The 17,454-nt window shown below is 34.4% G+C and overlaps 1 protein-coding gene across 1 annotated transcript; it reads right to left on the reverse strand.

Moving 5' to 3' along the window:
• Nucleotides 1-8,045: 8,045 nt before the first annotated feature.
• On the reverse strand, nt 8,046-9,012 carry LOC146914393 (uncharacterized). The gene is made up of 2 exons (XM_085721058.1): nt 8,707-9,012; nt 8,046-8,642 (listed from the first exon to the last, which is right to left on the reverse strand). The coding sequence occupies exons 1-2, from the start codon at nt 9,010-9,012 to the stop codon at nt 8,046-8,048; spliced, it is 903 nt and encodes a 300-aa protein (XP_085577184.1).
• Between the last annotated feature and the right edge of the window lie 8,442 nt (nt 9,013-17,454).

A 17,454-nucleotide genomic window follows, 5' to 3' on the forward strand; every position in this document is an offset into this window, starting at 1 on the left:
AACCTTAATAAAGAGCTTCTGATGGACTACTGCTTCTGAACTAACTTCAGAACCTAAAATCCTATTCAGGAGCAAGCAAACATTTAATCAGACACAAAGTGCATGTTCAAATTTTTCTTTATAAAATCAAATCTTTCAACAGTTAAAGGCTTAGTAAATATATCAGCCTATTGATTTTCAGTATCAATGAATTGTATATCTAAAATTCCTTTTTGAACATAGTCTCTGATAAAATGGTGTTTGATTTCAATGTCCTTAGCTCTTGAATGCAAAATTGGATTTTTAGACAAACAAATAGCAGCAGTATTATCACAATAAATGGGAATATTGTTAGCAGTTATCTGATAGTCTTCCAACTGATGTTGCATCCAAAGTAGTTGTGTACAACAACTTGCAGCTGAAATGTATTCTGCTTCTGCTGTAGACATAGCAATAGTTGTTTGTTTTTTGCTAGCCCAGGATATAAGATTATCACCCAGAAATTGACAATTGCCACTGGTTGACTTTCTTTCAATCCTATCACCAGCATAATCAGCATCACAGAATCCAATTAGCTTATAATCTAAGGATTTCCTATAAAGGAGTCCAAGATTAGTTGTTCCTTTCAAATACCTGAAGATTCTCTTGACAGCTGTCATATGAGATTCTCTAGGATCTGATTGAAATCTTGCACACAAGCATACACTGAATAAAATATCTGGCCTAGATGCAGTGAGGTATAACAAAGAACCAATCATACCTCTATACAGCTTCTGATCTACTTTAGCTCCTTCATCTTCTTTGCTTAAGGTGCACGTAGGGTGCATTGGAGTGTTCATCACTTTACAATCTTCAAGCTTGAACTTCTTCAGAAGCTCCTTTGTATACTTTGATTGATGAACATAGACTCCATCTTTGCATTGATTAATTTGAATGCCCAGGAAAAACTTCAGCTCTCCCATCATGCTCATTTCAAATTCATCCTGCATGAACTTAGAAAACTCCTTGCAAAGAGATGCATTAGTAGAACCAAATATTATATCATCAACATATATTTGCACAACAAGAATATCTTTCCCAAGGGTCCTTCTGAAGAGTGTTGTATCAACCTGTCCTCTTTTAAAATCATTTTTGATTAAGAAATTACTTAGTCTATCATACCAAGCTCTGGGAGCTTGTTTCAAGCCATATAGTGATTTCTTCAGTTTAAAAACATGGTCAAGATATTTAATATCCTCAAATCCAGGAGGTTGCTTGACATACACTTCTTCTTCTATGACACCATTAAGAAATGCACTCTTGATATCCATTTGATATAAAATTATGCCATGATTAACTGCATAGGAAAGAAGTAACCTGATTGCTTCCAATCTTGCAACTGGAGCAAATGTTTCAGTGTAGTCAATGCCTTCTTGTTGACTATATCCTTGTGCAACAAGTCTGGCTTTGTTTCTTGTTACTTCTCCTTGCTCATTCAGCTTATTTCTGAATACCCATTTTGTTCCAATAATGTTCTTGTGCTGAGGTTTGGGTACCAGATCCCACACATCATTTCTTTGAAATTGATTCAACTCTTCTTGCATAGCTAAGATCCATCCATCATCTGAGAGTGCTTCATCAACTGTTGTAGGTTCAATCATTGAGATCAGTCCAATCATTGATTCTTCTTGTCTGAAGTATGATCTTGTTCTTCTTGGACTATCTTTGTTTCCAATGATTAATTCCTCAGGATGTGAAGACTTGTGCTTGAATGTGTTTCTGGGAGGATCTGCTTGATGTGAGCCATCTTGTGCTTCATCAGAAGCAGCTTCATCTTGCGCTTCTGATGTAGGTTCAGCTTCTGGACTTTCTTCAGATTCAGCTATCTGATCAGGTTCTAGAGTAGCTTCAGGAACATGTATCTCTGCAAAACTTTCACTTTGCTTTGAAGTTTTATCTTCAAGCTCTTTGTCATCAAATTTAACGTGCATAGATTCTTCAACACAAAGTGTTTCTGAATTATACACTTTGTATGCCTTTGACCTTTCAGAGTAACCTAAGAAGATTCCTCTTTGGGCCATGGCGTCAAATTTCTTTAGGTAGAGCTTATTATTCAGAATGTAACATGTACATCCAAATTGATGAAAGTAAGAGATATTGGGTTTCCTTCCTTTAAAGAGTTCATATACTGTTTTCTCCAAAATGGGTCTAATATAGATCCTGTTCTGGACATAACATGCTGTATTCACTGCTTCTGCCCAAAAATGTTTTGGTAAATTATTTTCATGGATCATGGTTCTGGCCATTTCTTGTAAAGTTCTATTCTTTCTCTCTACAACCCCATTTTGTTGTGGAGTTCTAGGAGAAGAGAATTCATGGACAATTCCATGTTTTTCACAAAAAGCTTCAAATGGCTCATTTTCAAATTCTCCACCATGATCACTTCTGACTTTCAAAATCTTTGATTCTTTTTCAGATTGAATTTGAGTGCAGAAACTACTGAATACATCACAAGCAGCATCTTTACTCTTTATGAATTTCACCCAAGTCCATCTGCTATAATCATCAACAATGACTAATCCATATCTACTTCCATATAAGGATGCAGTACTAACTGGTCCAAATAGATCAATATGAAGTAGTTCCAAGGGTCTGGAGGTTGAAACAATGTCTTTGGTTTTAAAAGATGATTTCACAATTTTCCCTCTCTGACATGCACCACAGAGTGCATCTGAATGATAGTCAATGTCTGGTAGCCCTTTGACAAGTTGTAACTTACTAAGTTTAGAGATTAATCTCCAGTTAGCATGTCCCAACCTTCTGTGCCACATCCATTTCTTATCATTCACTGATAGAAGGCAAATCACCTTCTGATCAGCCAGTTTAGAAAAATTGATTTTGTAGACATTATCAACTCTCTTTCCCTTGAACACAATGGATTTGTCTTCCTTGTTGATTACAGTACAATTGGTTTTGTCAAAAAGCACATCATAACCATTATCACAAAATTGACTAATGCTCAACAGGTTATGTTCAAGACCATCTACCAACCATACATTATTAATTGAGGTAGAGGAATTACCAATAGTTCCTGTACCTATGATCTTGCCAGTTTGGTTGCCTCCAAATTTAACACTTCCTCCTTCCTTCATTGTTAGGCTGAGGAAGCTGGACTTTTCTCCTGTCATGTGTCTTGAGCAACCGCTGTCTAGGTACCATGATTTTTGCTTTGGTGCTGCTCTTAGACATACCTGCATCATTGACATTTTCAGATTTAGGTACCCATTGTCCTATGGGTCCTGAAAGGTTAGTACTTGAGGTTTTACTCTTCACTTCCTGTACCTTGTGCTGTGAGTTGGATTACTTCTGATTAACCATCACCTTAGGTTTTGGTACTTCAGAAGTAGTAACTGCCTTCTTCTGAAACTTAGACTTCAGAACCTTAGATTTTGGCTTGACCAGACTCTGAGGAACAGGTTCTGATCTTTTCAAGATCCTAATCTTTGAAGTCTTGGATTTAGATTTGATCATAGCCTTTGGCTTAGAGTTCTTTTGCTTTGAAGTAATCTTAGCCTTAGAGCCAGAAGCTTCAGGTTCTGATTGAACAACAGTTACCAACTCAGCACCTTCAGGTACAAAGAAGGTTTTCAGACCTTCCTTGATGCATTCACAACAAGATTTAAGATTGGTTTTCTCAAGTTTCACTTCTGGAAAACCAATTCCTCTGTCATTGTTCTTGTAAATGCTATAAATCATAGAAGCCACTGTTCTTCTGTCAATGCCAGATATGATAAAATCTTCAAGAGCAATTTCATGGTTGCTTAAAGGTCTTTCATTACACTTTTCTTGTAGCTTCTGACATAAGAACCTGAGCTGATCTTCATAAGTTTTACACATGAAGTCAAAGCCCCTAAGTCTTTGTTCAGAAGCTTTCGGATCCAATAGAGTTGATTTTTGCTATTTTACCAAATCAACATATTTTTCTTTTAAATCCTTCAACTCATTGGTTCTTACTTCAAAATATGTAAGAAGTTCTTTAAGTGACTCAACAAGTTCATCTCTGGGAATCTTAGAATATACCTCATTTTCATCTTCAGAATCTGATTCTGATCCAGCTTCTGAAGTTGTTGTGGCAACTAACCCAACTGCTACCTTTGCATCTTCATCAGCTTCCTCTTTATCAGATCCAGATTCACTTCCCAAATCATCCCAGGTTGCCATTAAACTCTGCTTGATCTGCTTCTTGAATTTGCTTGGTTTGAACGTTGACTTCTTTGACTTGTCCTTTGACTTCTCCTTCTGAAGATCAGGACATTCAGCAATAAAGTGTCCAGGCTTCTTACAGTTGAAGCATCCCTTCTGATCTTCTTTCCTTGAGCTTCTGGAGTTACTCCTCTTGGTTAGAAACTTTCTGTTCTTCTTGGCCAGATATTGAAGTCTGTTTGAGAGCATGGCCATTTCAGCAGCATCTGGTTCAGAATCTGAACTTGATTGTTCTTCCTCTTCAGATTCAACCACTTTGAGAGCTCTTGATGACTTGCCTTTGGATGGAAGAGCTATTGATTTACTCTTCTTAGTAGACTCATGTTCATTAAGACTTAACTCATGAACTTTGAGAGAACTAACAAGATCTTCGACACTTAAAGTGTTTAAATCTTTGGCTTCCTCAATGGCAGTCACCTTTGGTCTCCATCTTGCAGGCAAGCTTCTGAGTATCTTGCTCACATGGTCAGAAGCAACATAGCTCTTCTTTAGAATTTGTAGCCCAGAGTCTAATGTTTGAAACCTTGAGTACATCTCCTCAATAGTTTCATCATCCTTCATCTTGAATAACTCGTACTGATGTACAAGCATGAGAGCTTTAGCTTCCTTGACCTTCTTGCTGCCTTCGTAGTTTGAACAGAGAGAAGCAAACATAGATTTTGCAGTGGATTTGTCACTCATCTTCATGTACTCTAATTTGGGTATGGCAGTGACAAGGGCTCCTCTGATAATATGATGCTTCTTGTAGAGTTTCTTCAGCTCAGGAGTATGTTTCTTTATATCCACAGCAGCTCCTTCTTCATCAAGGACTAGGTCACCAACACCATCTTCTAGAATATCCCATAGTTCTTCATCTAAGCTCATGATATAACTATAGAAGTTGGTTTTCCACCAAGAAAATTCTTCAGCATCTCCATTGAATTTTGGAATCTTTCCAACACTGGATTTCTTACCATCACTATAATCATGTGAGACATTATTATAGCTAGTTCCATCTGGAGTAGGAGTTGGAATAGGACCAGACATGTTTTTCTCAGATCTTTGACTGTTACATGGTTAAGTGATACACAACAGACCAAGGCTCTAGATACCAATTGAAGGTGAGAAAAACACAAGAAGGGGGGGTTGAATTGTGTTTTGGAAAATTCTTCGTTTCTCCTAAAAACCTAATACACTGGTCAGAAGCTAAGTGAGACAGCTTCTGAAGTGGTAATCAGAATCTAAATGCAGCGGAATAAAACAGAGAGAGAGAAGAAGAACGACACAAAGCAATTATACTGGTTCCTTCCCCAATCCGGAAGTAGTCCAGTCCCCCTTGCACTTCCAAGGAGATTTCACTAAGAGTAACATCTGATTACAATTGCTCAAGCACACAAGCAAGAGACTTCCTTTGCTCAAGCACACAAGCAAGAGACTTCCTTTGCTCAAGAACACAATCAAGAGACTTCCCTGCTCAAGCACAACTGCAAGAGACTTCTAACTAAACAAAATTACACAGAAAATTGTTTAAGGTTGAACACTTGATATACAATCAGAGGTGCTCACAATACAAATCAGATACAAACTCAATGACTTAAGAATTTCTAAAATGAAACTTTGAGACACAGAAATTCTAAGTGAATGCAGAACAATTTCAGCAGAGGTTTGGCACTAGTAAAAATGTTGTGAGTCTTTCGTTCAGCATTACCAAAACTCTAAGTCTTCACTCCTTTATATAGAGGTGTGAAAGAGACGTTGTGAAATTGCCAGCACATCAAAGAGTCGTTGTTGAAGCTTGATCTTTCACCAATGATCTTTTGCCTGATTTGGTTGTTGTCCTATGAAGAACCAATTTGAAATCCATTCCTTATCCAAAGGAAGATCTATGCAGGCAAGCTGTTATTCTGGAGCTGTTTTCTTGTCTTGTAGCGTGGGCATAAAACAGAGTAGTGGAGAAGGTGGTTGTACAGTTCGTACACAGTACAATGTCAATGCTTTCATCCAAAATTGCAAGCACATGCCTTCAAACACCTTTGAAATGACCGTTGCAAAATTCCACTAATCTTTTGTTGTGTTTTTGAATCCAATAGACAGCTTTTGCAGTGATGATTCTTCAATCCTTGAATCTTTTGCAAATCCAGTTGATCTTCAGCTTCTGGTGAAATGACTTCTGATGAGGCAGCTTCTGATGATGCAACTTCTGATGATACAGCGTCTGATAACGCAGCTTCTGATAATGTGGCTTCTGGACCTCTTGTCTTCAGGAGCACTATTCTTCAGAAGCACTTTACTGACTTCAGGAACGGCTTTACTTCAGAAGCGCTTTTTCTCTTCAGAAGCAAGTTGCCTTCAGGAGCACTAAGCTTCAATTTTGTTGATTCCTTTTGCTCTTTATTTGCTCATTCAGAACCAATAAATGATGTAACTTTTTAATTATGGTCATGTACACTCAAACAAATATTAGCTAGTCCAATTTACAATTTTTAATACCTTGTTATCATCAAAACTCTTTAAGGTTCATTGTTAAACACATTTTGTTCCAACAAAGAGAAGTGCTCCTGAAGTCAAATGTGTTCCTGAAGACAAAGTGCTCCTGAAGTGATGACGTCATCAGAAGCTGAACTTCATCAGAAGCAAGATTATCAGAAGCAACCTCATCAGAAGCTGAAAATCACCAGAAGCTGAAGATCATCAGAAGATGCAAGACTTAAAGTTTACAAAAGCTGTTCAATGGATTTGAAGTCGTCTAAGCATTGCAGAAGACTTGGAATGTGAAGCAACGGTCATTTTGAAAGGATTTGAAGGCATTGGATGCTTATCTTCTAAAAGCGTTGACAAATTACAATTGTACGAAGTGTACAACCACTACCTCCACTACTCTGCAGTATCCCTGCTACAAGACAAGAAAACAGCTCTGAAATACAGCTCTGCCTGCAACTATGTTCCTTCACAATAAGAATGGATTTCAAATTGATCCTTCATAGGACAACAACCATATCAGGCAAAAGATTATTGGTGATTGATCATAGCTTCAGACAACTCTTTTTGATGTGCTGGCAATTTCACAACGTCTCTTTCACACCTCTATATAAAGGAGTGAAGACTCAGAGATTGGTAATGTTGAACACAAGACTCAACAACATTTTACAAGTGCCAAAACTCTGCTGAAATTGTTCTGCATTCAAAGTTCACTTAGTATTTCTGTTTTCAAGTTCATATCTTAGAAATTCTAGAGTCTTAAAGAGTCTGTAACTGATTTGTATTGTGAACACCTCTGATTGTATATCAAGTGTTCAACCTCAAACATTTTTCTTTGTAATCTTATTTGATTAGAAGTCTCTTGCAGTTGTGCTTGAGCAATAGAAGTCTCTTGATTGTGTTTAGGAGCATAGAAAGTCTCTTGCAGTTGTGCTTGAGCAGTTTGAAGTCTCTTGCTAATTTAGCAGTGAGCAGTTGTAATCAGATATTGCATTTTAGTGAAATCTCCTTGGAAGTACAAGGGGGACAGGACTACTTCCGGTTTGTGGAAGGAACATGTATAATTGCTTTGTGTCTTTCTTCTTTCTCTCTCTCTTTTTATCCGCTGCATATTAGTTCTGAAATTCACTTCAGAAGCAGTTCTCACTTTGCTTCTGATCAGTGTTTTCAGCTTAGGAGAAAACGAAGGAAAAGCTAACACAATTCAACCCCCCTTCCCTTCTTGTGTTTTTCTCACCTTCAGACTGCACCATCTAAAAAATATCATCTCCAATAATGTGCCAATATTGTTTAAAAAATACACAATGGAAGCCATCTGGGCCTGGGGCTTTGTAAGGTTTCATGGTGTTAAGGGAGTCTGGGACTTCTTATTTGGTGACAGGTTTAGTGAGTGAGTTGGTTCCTGGCTCGTCAATGAGAGGGTGGACACCAATGTTGAAAATGCAGTTGTAGTGGGGTTGGTTGCTGGTAAAGAAATTCTTGAAATATTTGTGTGCTTCATCTTGGAGGATGTCACTATCTGTGGTCCAGTTGCCATTTGGGAGTTGAAGTCCGTGGATTTTATTTTTCTTTCGCCGAATGATGGTTTGAGTGTGGAAGAAATGGCTGTTTTTGTCCCCAAATTTAACCCACATTTCTCTAGATTTTTGGTACCACAAAATCTCTTCTTGAAAAAGGATATGACTATATTCCTGTTGGAGCTCTTTTTCTAAGAGAGTGTGTCTAAGAGATTCAACTCTCTCTAGATAACTTTGGACACCTGTAAGCCTACTCTCTACATGCTTCTTTCTTTTAAAAATGTTGCCGAAAACTTCATGGTTAAAAATGATGGAGTTTTCTTTAACATTATTTAAAGCAGTGATGGTATTATGGTTGGAAGAGTTCCAGGAATTTCTTACCAAGTTCTCATAATCTTTATGGTCAATCCAGGCTGCTTCAAAAACGAAAGGGTCTGGTCCCTCTTGCTAAAGGAAGGCCACCAAATCTGAGCAGAAGGGGATTGTGATCTGAGTGTAATCTACAAAGGACCTCCACAAAGGCTTCAGGAAAAGAAATGTGCCAATCAACATTTGGCAGACCTCTATCAAGCTTTTTGGAGAGAATTCTAATTCCATTGTGATTACGGTGCCAAGTGAAGCGAGCACCTGTGGTAGTGATATCAAGAAGGTTGCAGTTGTCCATGAAATTTGCAAATAGAGAAGCTCTATTGTGCTGGAAAATGCCTCCTCTTTGATCACTTGGAAGAAGAGTGTCATTGAAATCACTAATTAACATCAAAGATCCGGTAATGTTGTTGCTGATGTCAATAAGGTAGTTCCAAAAGCTAGTACGCATGGTGGGGTTTGGTTTTGCCTAAACACATGTACAAGTTGTAGTTGCGTTTCCGCAGCTTATAGTAAAGGATATTGAGTATTGGTTAAAGTCAAGGACAATTGATGAGGTTATTGATTAGATGCATTTGATACATCATTAGGAACATTTGAATTATCATCAATTTTCTCATTTTAATTTTCAAGATTAATTCAATTTTTCATTGTCGTTGTTTTCCAAATTTGGCACATCATTAAGAACATTTTTTTTAGATGTCTACCTTTTTGAAAACAAATTTATCAAGAGCTCCTTGTTGTGATTTTATTAGCTCTTCATGTTGTTTTATTTTTTTTCGCTTTTCACTACCAAATAAATCTTTTTTAGGCAACATCATAATGATTTCCTTGCAATTTTCTGGGGTTGGACCTTTTGGTTTTCCTTTCTAGATTTCTTTTATCATATGTCTTTCCAATCGCACAAAAAGAAGTTTTCCTTTATATATATATATATATATATATATATATATATATATATATATATATATATATATATATATATATATATATATTTTAGGGCACCCTACGGACTTGGGCCTTTGGCTTTCGCACTTCTGGACTGTAACGCACTACTTCTATTAAAGCGAATAAACACGCGAATAATGCAATTATTCAAGAAATAGACATTACGTTCTCCAAACGATCTCAAAACAACATGCATATATAAACCTCCAAAAAGTCGCAGCGGATATATAACATACATCTCCAAATATACATGTCATAAACTCATAAATAAGTCACCAACAAAAACCCTCAAAACCCGACATATGGGTAAAATCTCAACAACATAAATCAATCCAACTCAAGCAACTCACCAAGCAAGCTAAAAGATTACTCTTGCTTGCCGTCTACCCATTCATACAAATAGTTAGGCGGTCAAAGACCACTGGGGGTTAGCTTCACATCAATCATAATCAGACATAAGCAATTTAAAAGATATTCATTGAATCAAGTTTCAAGTAATTAGACAAGAGATAATTCAACTTCACATTGATCATCAATACAAACAAGTTAACAACATCAACCTTATACAATTCACCAATCATATAAAAATCACCAAACACATAGGAAATTAGGACTCATGCACAAACATACTATACGCCTATACATGACTCCTGTATGGACATGGTACCATCACCAACAACAGGTCGTCACCCTATGATGCAACAAAAACATCATATAACCATTGAATACAAAGTATTCAAATCACTCCACTGGATATCAATATCCTAAGCCACCTCCACTGGATGTAAACATCCTAAGACTTATGATGCATGAACATATGACACACCATACATATATTCAACAACACATTCACCAACATCATCACCAATATTTACCATATATGCATCAATCGACATCAACTACATCATTACAATTCAACAACTCATACAATTTTTCACAATTCAAACAAAGGACAAAATACACCATACTATGATAAACATCATATTTAACACCCATCAATCATTCACACATCTTCATATAATCATATCAACCTATTCACAAAAGATTTAAAAGTTGTTCGGTCTTAAAGATCATCTTCGACAACGTTTGTCTATCATTTCACCACTTAAAAACAATTGAGACAATTGAATCCAAACTAAGTAAAAAAGCTCTAATGCCTCAACTATGTATACTCTTAAATCACATATGAGTGCAGTTGAGTATACATGTGCGTTTCACCGGCTAAAAACGACGAAATCATAAAAATCACAAAGTTTGTCTCTCTTTATCACTTTTCCAAAAGAATTCCATTTTCAAAGAAAAACAAGTTAAAACTCATTGAAATCAATCACAACCATTTTTAGAAATCATAAAATCAGTATACAACCTTAACCCTACCCCTTTTCCTTGAGAAAAACGAGTTTCGGAAAAATCGACGTTCTTGGACATTTTTCAAAAGTTTAGTTCAATTCACAAAATCAAGTCAAATCCAATCCGTAAGATGTTCCAGTAGGTTAAAGAGCAAAAACAGTAATCAAACATGTTGAGAGAAGCATTTTAGAAAGCTCGGATCGGCCCCCGAATGCCCGGAACACGAAACAAAAGGTGCTGCAACTAGGCTCGCTCGCTTAAGCGCCCTCTGCTCGCTTAAGCGACCAAGTTCCAGAAGCTTGCAGTGACTGCACGCTTGGAGCTCGCTTAAGCGACCATTCATCAGCTCTGCACAATTTCTTTCGGGTTCCAACCCTTTTTCACCCAAAAACCCAAATTTTGATCCCCCCGTGTCCAAATTCGTTCCCAAAGGTTGTTTACAGGTATATGTATATAAAAAGACCCTCAAAATCATATGGAACATGAAATCAAAACATCATTTCAACACAATTCAACAATTCAACAAAGTTTCACCAAAACTCTCAACAACAACTCAATTCACATCACAATTCCATAATTATGAAAACCCATGGCATCAATTCATCAACAACAAATCTCATAACAACAACAACAATTAACCATGAATTCATCAACAATCCAACAACAACAACATCATTCTTCTTCAATTTTGAGGAAAACACAAAGTATACCCATATATACATTTTAAGCATGCAAATTCATCATCAACAACTTAATTATCATCAAATTCACATACCTAAACATTGCATCAAAATTAAAGCACGAATTTCACCAATTAGATTCACAATAATCACTTTTCAAAATTAAGCACTTATGAGAAAAGTAGACTAGAGATTATACTAAAAGATTATGAGAGCATACTAGCCCCCTTACCTCAATTGAACACAAAATTAGCTTAGGTTTCACTTTAGTTCCACCCTCTTGAATCTCTACTCTTCTCTTCTTCTCCCATATTTCTTCTCTCTAACCTTTGTTCTTGCTCTTTCTCTCTCCACCTATCTGAAAAGTGTGAAATGTGCAAATAATTCTATGTGACCTAATTTCTTCAAAGACTAGAGTTTAAATAGGCTCCTCACAATTGGGATCAACCCTTAAAATGTCTTAATGGGCCTAATACTCTTACAAAGTAATTCACAACGTTTCTACCTACTTACGGGTAAAAATAACGAACGATTACCGGTTCTTAATTAATTACTGCAACCCACTAGTAACTTAATAAAAATATTCATTCCCACTTAAAACGCTAAAAATAATCCTCAATGAAAAATTACTAATTTACCCTTGCTCACTGAATGACCAAAAATATCCCTGAGTCTAAAATGACTAAAATACCCTCCGTAAGCCAAAATCCACTAATCCCGAAATAAAATAGACACAGAGACAAATAATCACAAACAAGCACACATAAACACACATAATAAATAATAAAATAAGTCTAGCGAAAAACGGGTTGTTACAAGGACTATGCCTAGGGCTAGCCTGTTGATGAATGATATTTGTACAACCAATTTTAAACAACTTTTGTGCCGATCTTTTTTACTCTCTTTTGATTGGACAATGACGAGAGAGAGAGGTGTCTCAAAAGTTGTAAAAAAATTATTGTTTAAATATCATTTCTCCTAACATATGACAAATTTCACGTCACTCAATTTTTCTCTTATAAATTGCATATAGGTTTGGAATTATTTTCTCTTGTTTTATCTAATATTTGTGACATTTTTTTACGCATCAGATCCAAGTACAAAATAACAAAACTCAATTCAAGGACTATCATATTAGATTTGATGAAATGGATATCATCAACATTTTATATATTTACTAGTTACAAACCCGTGCTTCGTACGGGTTCAATAACATATTCGATAAAAAAATTCTTCGAAAGAAGAGATGTTAAAACGACGGAACATTGTGATTCATCATAAAATATGTATGGGCTGATTAAAAGAGCATATAATCAGTTTATGAGATTAGGAATTGACATAATATTTAAGATGAAAACAATTGGAACCAATAAAGGAACCAATGATATGTGAATTTACATATTATCCAAAATTATAAAAAAGAGTGTTGTTGTTATAGAGTTACCAAAAAATGATTGATACGCATATTTACATCAAATGAAATCAAGCAAAGAAGTAGCATCGGTGAGTGAAGATAATCTAGTCTAGGATTAGAGTTAAGGTGATCTGTTGAAAGTGCGGATCATGAACACCAAATCTTTATTTGGAAACGACTTGAACGTGCATATTTTTAGGTGGCTTCTCTAGATCAAAAATTAACTTATCACCTACCTCTAACATATGTTCTCGGCAAAATTTGAACCATTGGCCGCCTAAGTATTTTTTGTAACTTGCTCTCTTTGCCGTTATCAAGCGACACTTAAACCTTTTTTGAGCTTGTTTGTCGATGAGTGTGATTGTTTTCCGTGTTCCTTTTAGAAATGTCATTGATATCTCATTTGAGAAGTGCTAGGTATAAAACAAATTGCAATGTTAATTAGAAGTTATATATATGTACATTTCTAAAACATTTACCAAAGCATTATAAAGATTTACTGTAGGAAAAGAGCATGTTTTATTTTGTTCAAGAGATTAGGAAAACAACATTACAATTAACATGATACTAATTGGAACCAATGAAGGAACTAATAATATACAGATTAACGTTACATAATAGTTAGGTTTATAAAAGAGATTGCAAGTTTCATAGACTAACCAAAAAGGGATTTTTGCCAATATTTACACCAGACAAAATGAAAAGAACAAATGACATCCCAAAGTCAAAATAGTTTACGACTACAATCCAAAGCGATACGTCGAAATAGTAGAAGTTCAAATAGTTCAACAACAAAGAACTACTTTGGAGCAACTCGAATTTGCAAGTTCTTTTGTGACTTTTCGAGATCAAAGATGAGCTTACCACCTTCTTCCATCACTCGTTATCTGCAGAAATCGAACCACTGCACATCCAAGTAATTTTCGTAGCTTGTTATATCGGCGATAATGAGGTGACAGTTATACTGTCTCTGTGTCTGGTCATCAATGAGAGTGATTGTTTTGCGCTTTCCTTTCAGAATTGTTCTTGACACCTCGTTTGGGAAATGCTAAACAGGAAAATAACTGCAATATTAGTTTAATGCATATTTACATGGATAAGATGTATGCGAATATAGTTACATATAATTTATAAAATAAAGGTAGCATAACTGATTTTAAGCTAAAGAAAATGTAGTGTGACTTCTAATTTATCTTCCTATAAAGTCTAGATAAAAGCATGCATGTACATTATATGTACCCCGTTGACCAATTAAAATTGTTGAAACAAATGGAAATTAAGCATCACTTCCGCATGTGCATATATAGCTAGCACCATTTGACATTGATGTCTTCGAACATTTGGTGCAAATCTCATATTAAAATCCAAACTGGTTAGGATTGAATTTAGTTGTTTTCCAAATAGTGATGCAGTATGTTTCTATCACAAATTATGCACATGAAATAAAGAATAATGCAATATGTATTTCTAATTTGTGTGTAAAAAAAAAACTCAAAGCATGTTTGTGCATAAAAAAAGCAAACATTGACTAAGTTTATACATTCAACAATTGGCCTAACCTGAGACAGTTTGGAAAAATTGTTGTACGAAGTACATTGAGAAGAAGTTGAACTCTGACTTAAGTTCTAACTAAAGCTTTGACTCTGAGCTTGAGAAGTGTTAAGGTCACGACAACAATTCAAGAAACATGGTCAAAAAACAATCAAATCGGATTGTGAAATAATAAGTTACTCTAACACTGTATTGTGAAATCATAATGCAAACTTACTAAGTCTTAAACTTCTCAACAACCGGATGATGTAGGTTGATGAACAGCCTCGAACCTGACCAATTGTTACATATATTTGGGTTGCCATTGACTACAAAATGGAAGCAAAGAACTCAAGGTAAATAGATGGTAAATGATAAAGCTACAGAGTATTTTTTCAATAGTGTTACATCAACTATATTCCCACTACATAAGGAAAGACATCTTTCGGGTCATTATCAAACTTATACAAAATCTTATCATCTGATGCTGACAAAATAGAAAATAATACCTTTTATATTTAGCAATGTTTAGTTTTTTTGAATAAGAAAAAGATATGCATAGTTTGTTACGATATAAAGGTGCAATATATATATATATATATATAAAAGATAAATATAATTTTTTTAGGCATTTATACCTTTTATATATGTGTGTGTGTGTATATATAAGATAAGCATAATTTTTTTAGGCATATATATCTTTTTGGAAGAAAATACATTTACAATTTTACTTTTAATTAAAATCAAAATTTTATAAAAATTATACGCATTAGCGTGACAAAAGAAAGACACATAAAGTATTACTCTAAACGCTAATATGTGTGTCTGTATATTAGCGAGGTTGAAGAAAGAAAATAAAAATATTTTGTATCATTAAATGATAGCGTGAATAAAAATATTTGTGAGGTTGTTATGATTAAACGATATTTAAATTAAATATATAAGTGATAAAAAGATAATAAAATTTCTTTGAAAAAAAAGGTAATAAAATTAAATGGAATCTCCTTAAAAAACTTAAATGGAACGGCTAAAAAAAATTAAATGGAAGAAAAAAACATATTGAAATATAATATTAGAAAATAAAAGAAAAGGTTCCCAATGTGAATTGAAGAGAGATGCTTGTGAAATAAATTGTCGAGAAGTAGTTTTTTGAAGTAGCATTCAACAATTTTTGGCCAAAGCTCATTCCATTCAATTTTATGCATTAAAAAAAAGTACCTCTTTTAGTAAGTACTTAATTAATATTGTACTTGGCCTAACTTCTCCTTAAAAATGTAGAGAAGTTAAAAAAAAAAAAACCGGGTCAAACGGTATCTTAATCTCCCACAACGGCAGTGTAGAAGCAACTGAATTTGAGAGAAAAAAAATTAGAAAATAGTTAAAAATAAAAAATTTGGAAAATAGTCAAAAGTTTTTAAAAATATGAAAATTGAAAAATAGTTAAAAAAAATTGGTGCGGTAGCACTCAACCAAGCAATACCAAAAAAAATTATATGCATTAGGGTAACAAAAAACAGATAGACGGACGTAAAATATTACTTTAAACGTTAATGTGTGTGTGTATATATTTGAGAGGTTGAAGAAAGGAAATAAAAATATTTGGTATCATTAAATGACAGCATGAATAAAAATATTTGTGAGGTTGTGATGATTAAGCAATATTGAAATTAAATATATGAGTGATAAAAAGATAATAAAATTCTTTTGAAAAAAAGATAATAAAATTAAATGGAACGGTTCAAAAAAATAAAATAAAATAAAGTTAAATGAAAAGAAAACATATTGAAATATAATATTAAAAAATAAAAGAAAAGTTCGCAGCGTGAGTTGAAAAGAGGTGCTTGTGAAATATATTGTCGAGAAGTAGTTTTTTAAAGTAGCATTCAACAACTTTTGGCCAAAGCTCATTCCATTCAATTTAATGCATTAAAAAAAAGTTCCCTTCTAGTAAGTACTTAATTGATATTGTGTTTGACCTAACTTCTCCTTAAAAATGTAGAGAAGTAAAAAAAAACCGGGTCAAACGGTATCTTAATCTCCCACAACGGCAGTGTAGAAGCAACTGAATTTGGGAGAAAAAATTGGAAAATAAATAAAAAAATTAGAAAATAGTTAAAAGTTTTTAAAAATATAAAAATTGGAAAATAGTTAAAAAAAATCGGTGAGGTAGCACTCAACCAAGCAACACTAAAAAAAATTATATGCATCAGCTTAACAAAAACACAGACAGACGGACATAAAATATTACTCTAAACGTTAATGTGTGTGTGTAAATATTTGTGAGGTTGAAGAAATGAAATAAAAGTATTTGGTATCATTAAATGACAGTGTGAATAAAAATATTTGTGAGGTTGTGATGATTAAACAATATTGAAATTAAAATAATTTTGATAGTGTGTTTGACCTAACTTCTCCCTCAAAATGTAGAGAAGTTGGAAAAAGCCGGTTAAACGATACCTTAATCTCCCACAACGGCAATGTAGAAGCAACTGAATTTGGGTGAATAATTGAAAAATAGTTAAAAAAAAATAAAAATTGGAAAATAGTTAAAAGTTATTAAAAATTTAAAAAATTTAAAATAATAAAAAAAATGGTGAGGGGCAAAATGGGAAATGCAACCTAAAAATGATGAGGTGACACTAACCACACCCCATCAATAGGAAATTACTAAAATGCCCCTCCTAAGGGCAAAATGGTAAAATCCTAGGGATTTATCTTTATTATATAGTAAGTAGATACGTATTATTATGATTTGCTCTTAAATTAACTTTTTCATTTCTAGAAAAATACCAAACTAGCTAACATATTTCCCTGGCACATTTGTTATAGACATTGGACTCCTCAATGTAAGATGGTGATCATAGCTTGCATAACTAATATATTCACCACTACCTGGTATTCAAAGAATCAGGCTAGATTTCATGATAAGCATATTCAATGGAAATCACCAATAATCAATATTTCATTTCAA

Source organism: Medicago sativa, chromosome 6 (genome assembly GCF_051527215.1).
Source record: "Medicago sativa cultivar Bolivia chromosome 6, Bolivia_mono, whole genome shotgun sequence".
NCBI lineage: Eukaryota > Viridiplantae > Streptophyta > Magnoliopsida > Fabales > Fabaceae > Medicago > Medicago sativa.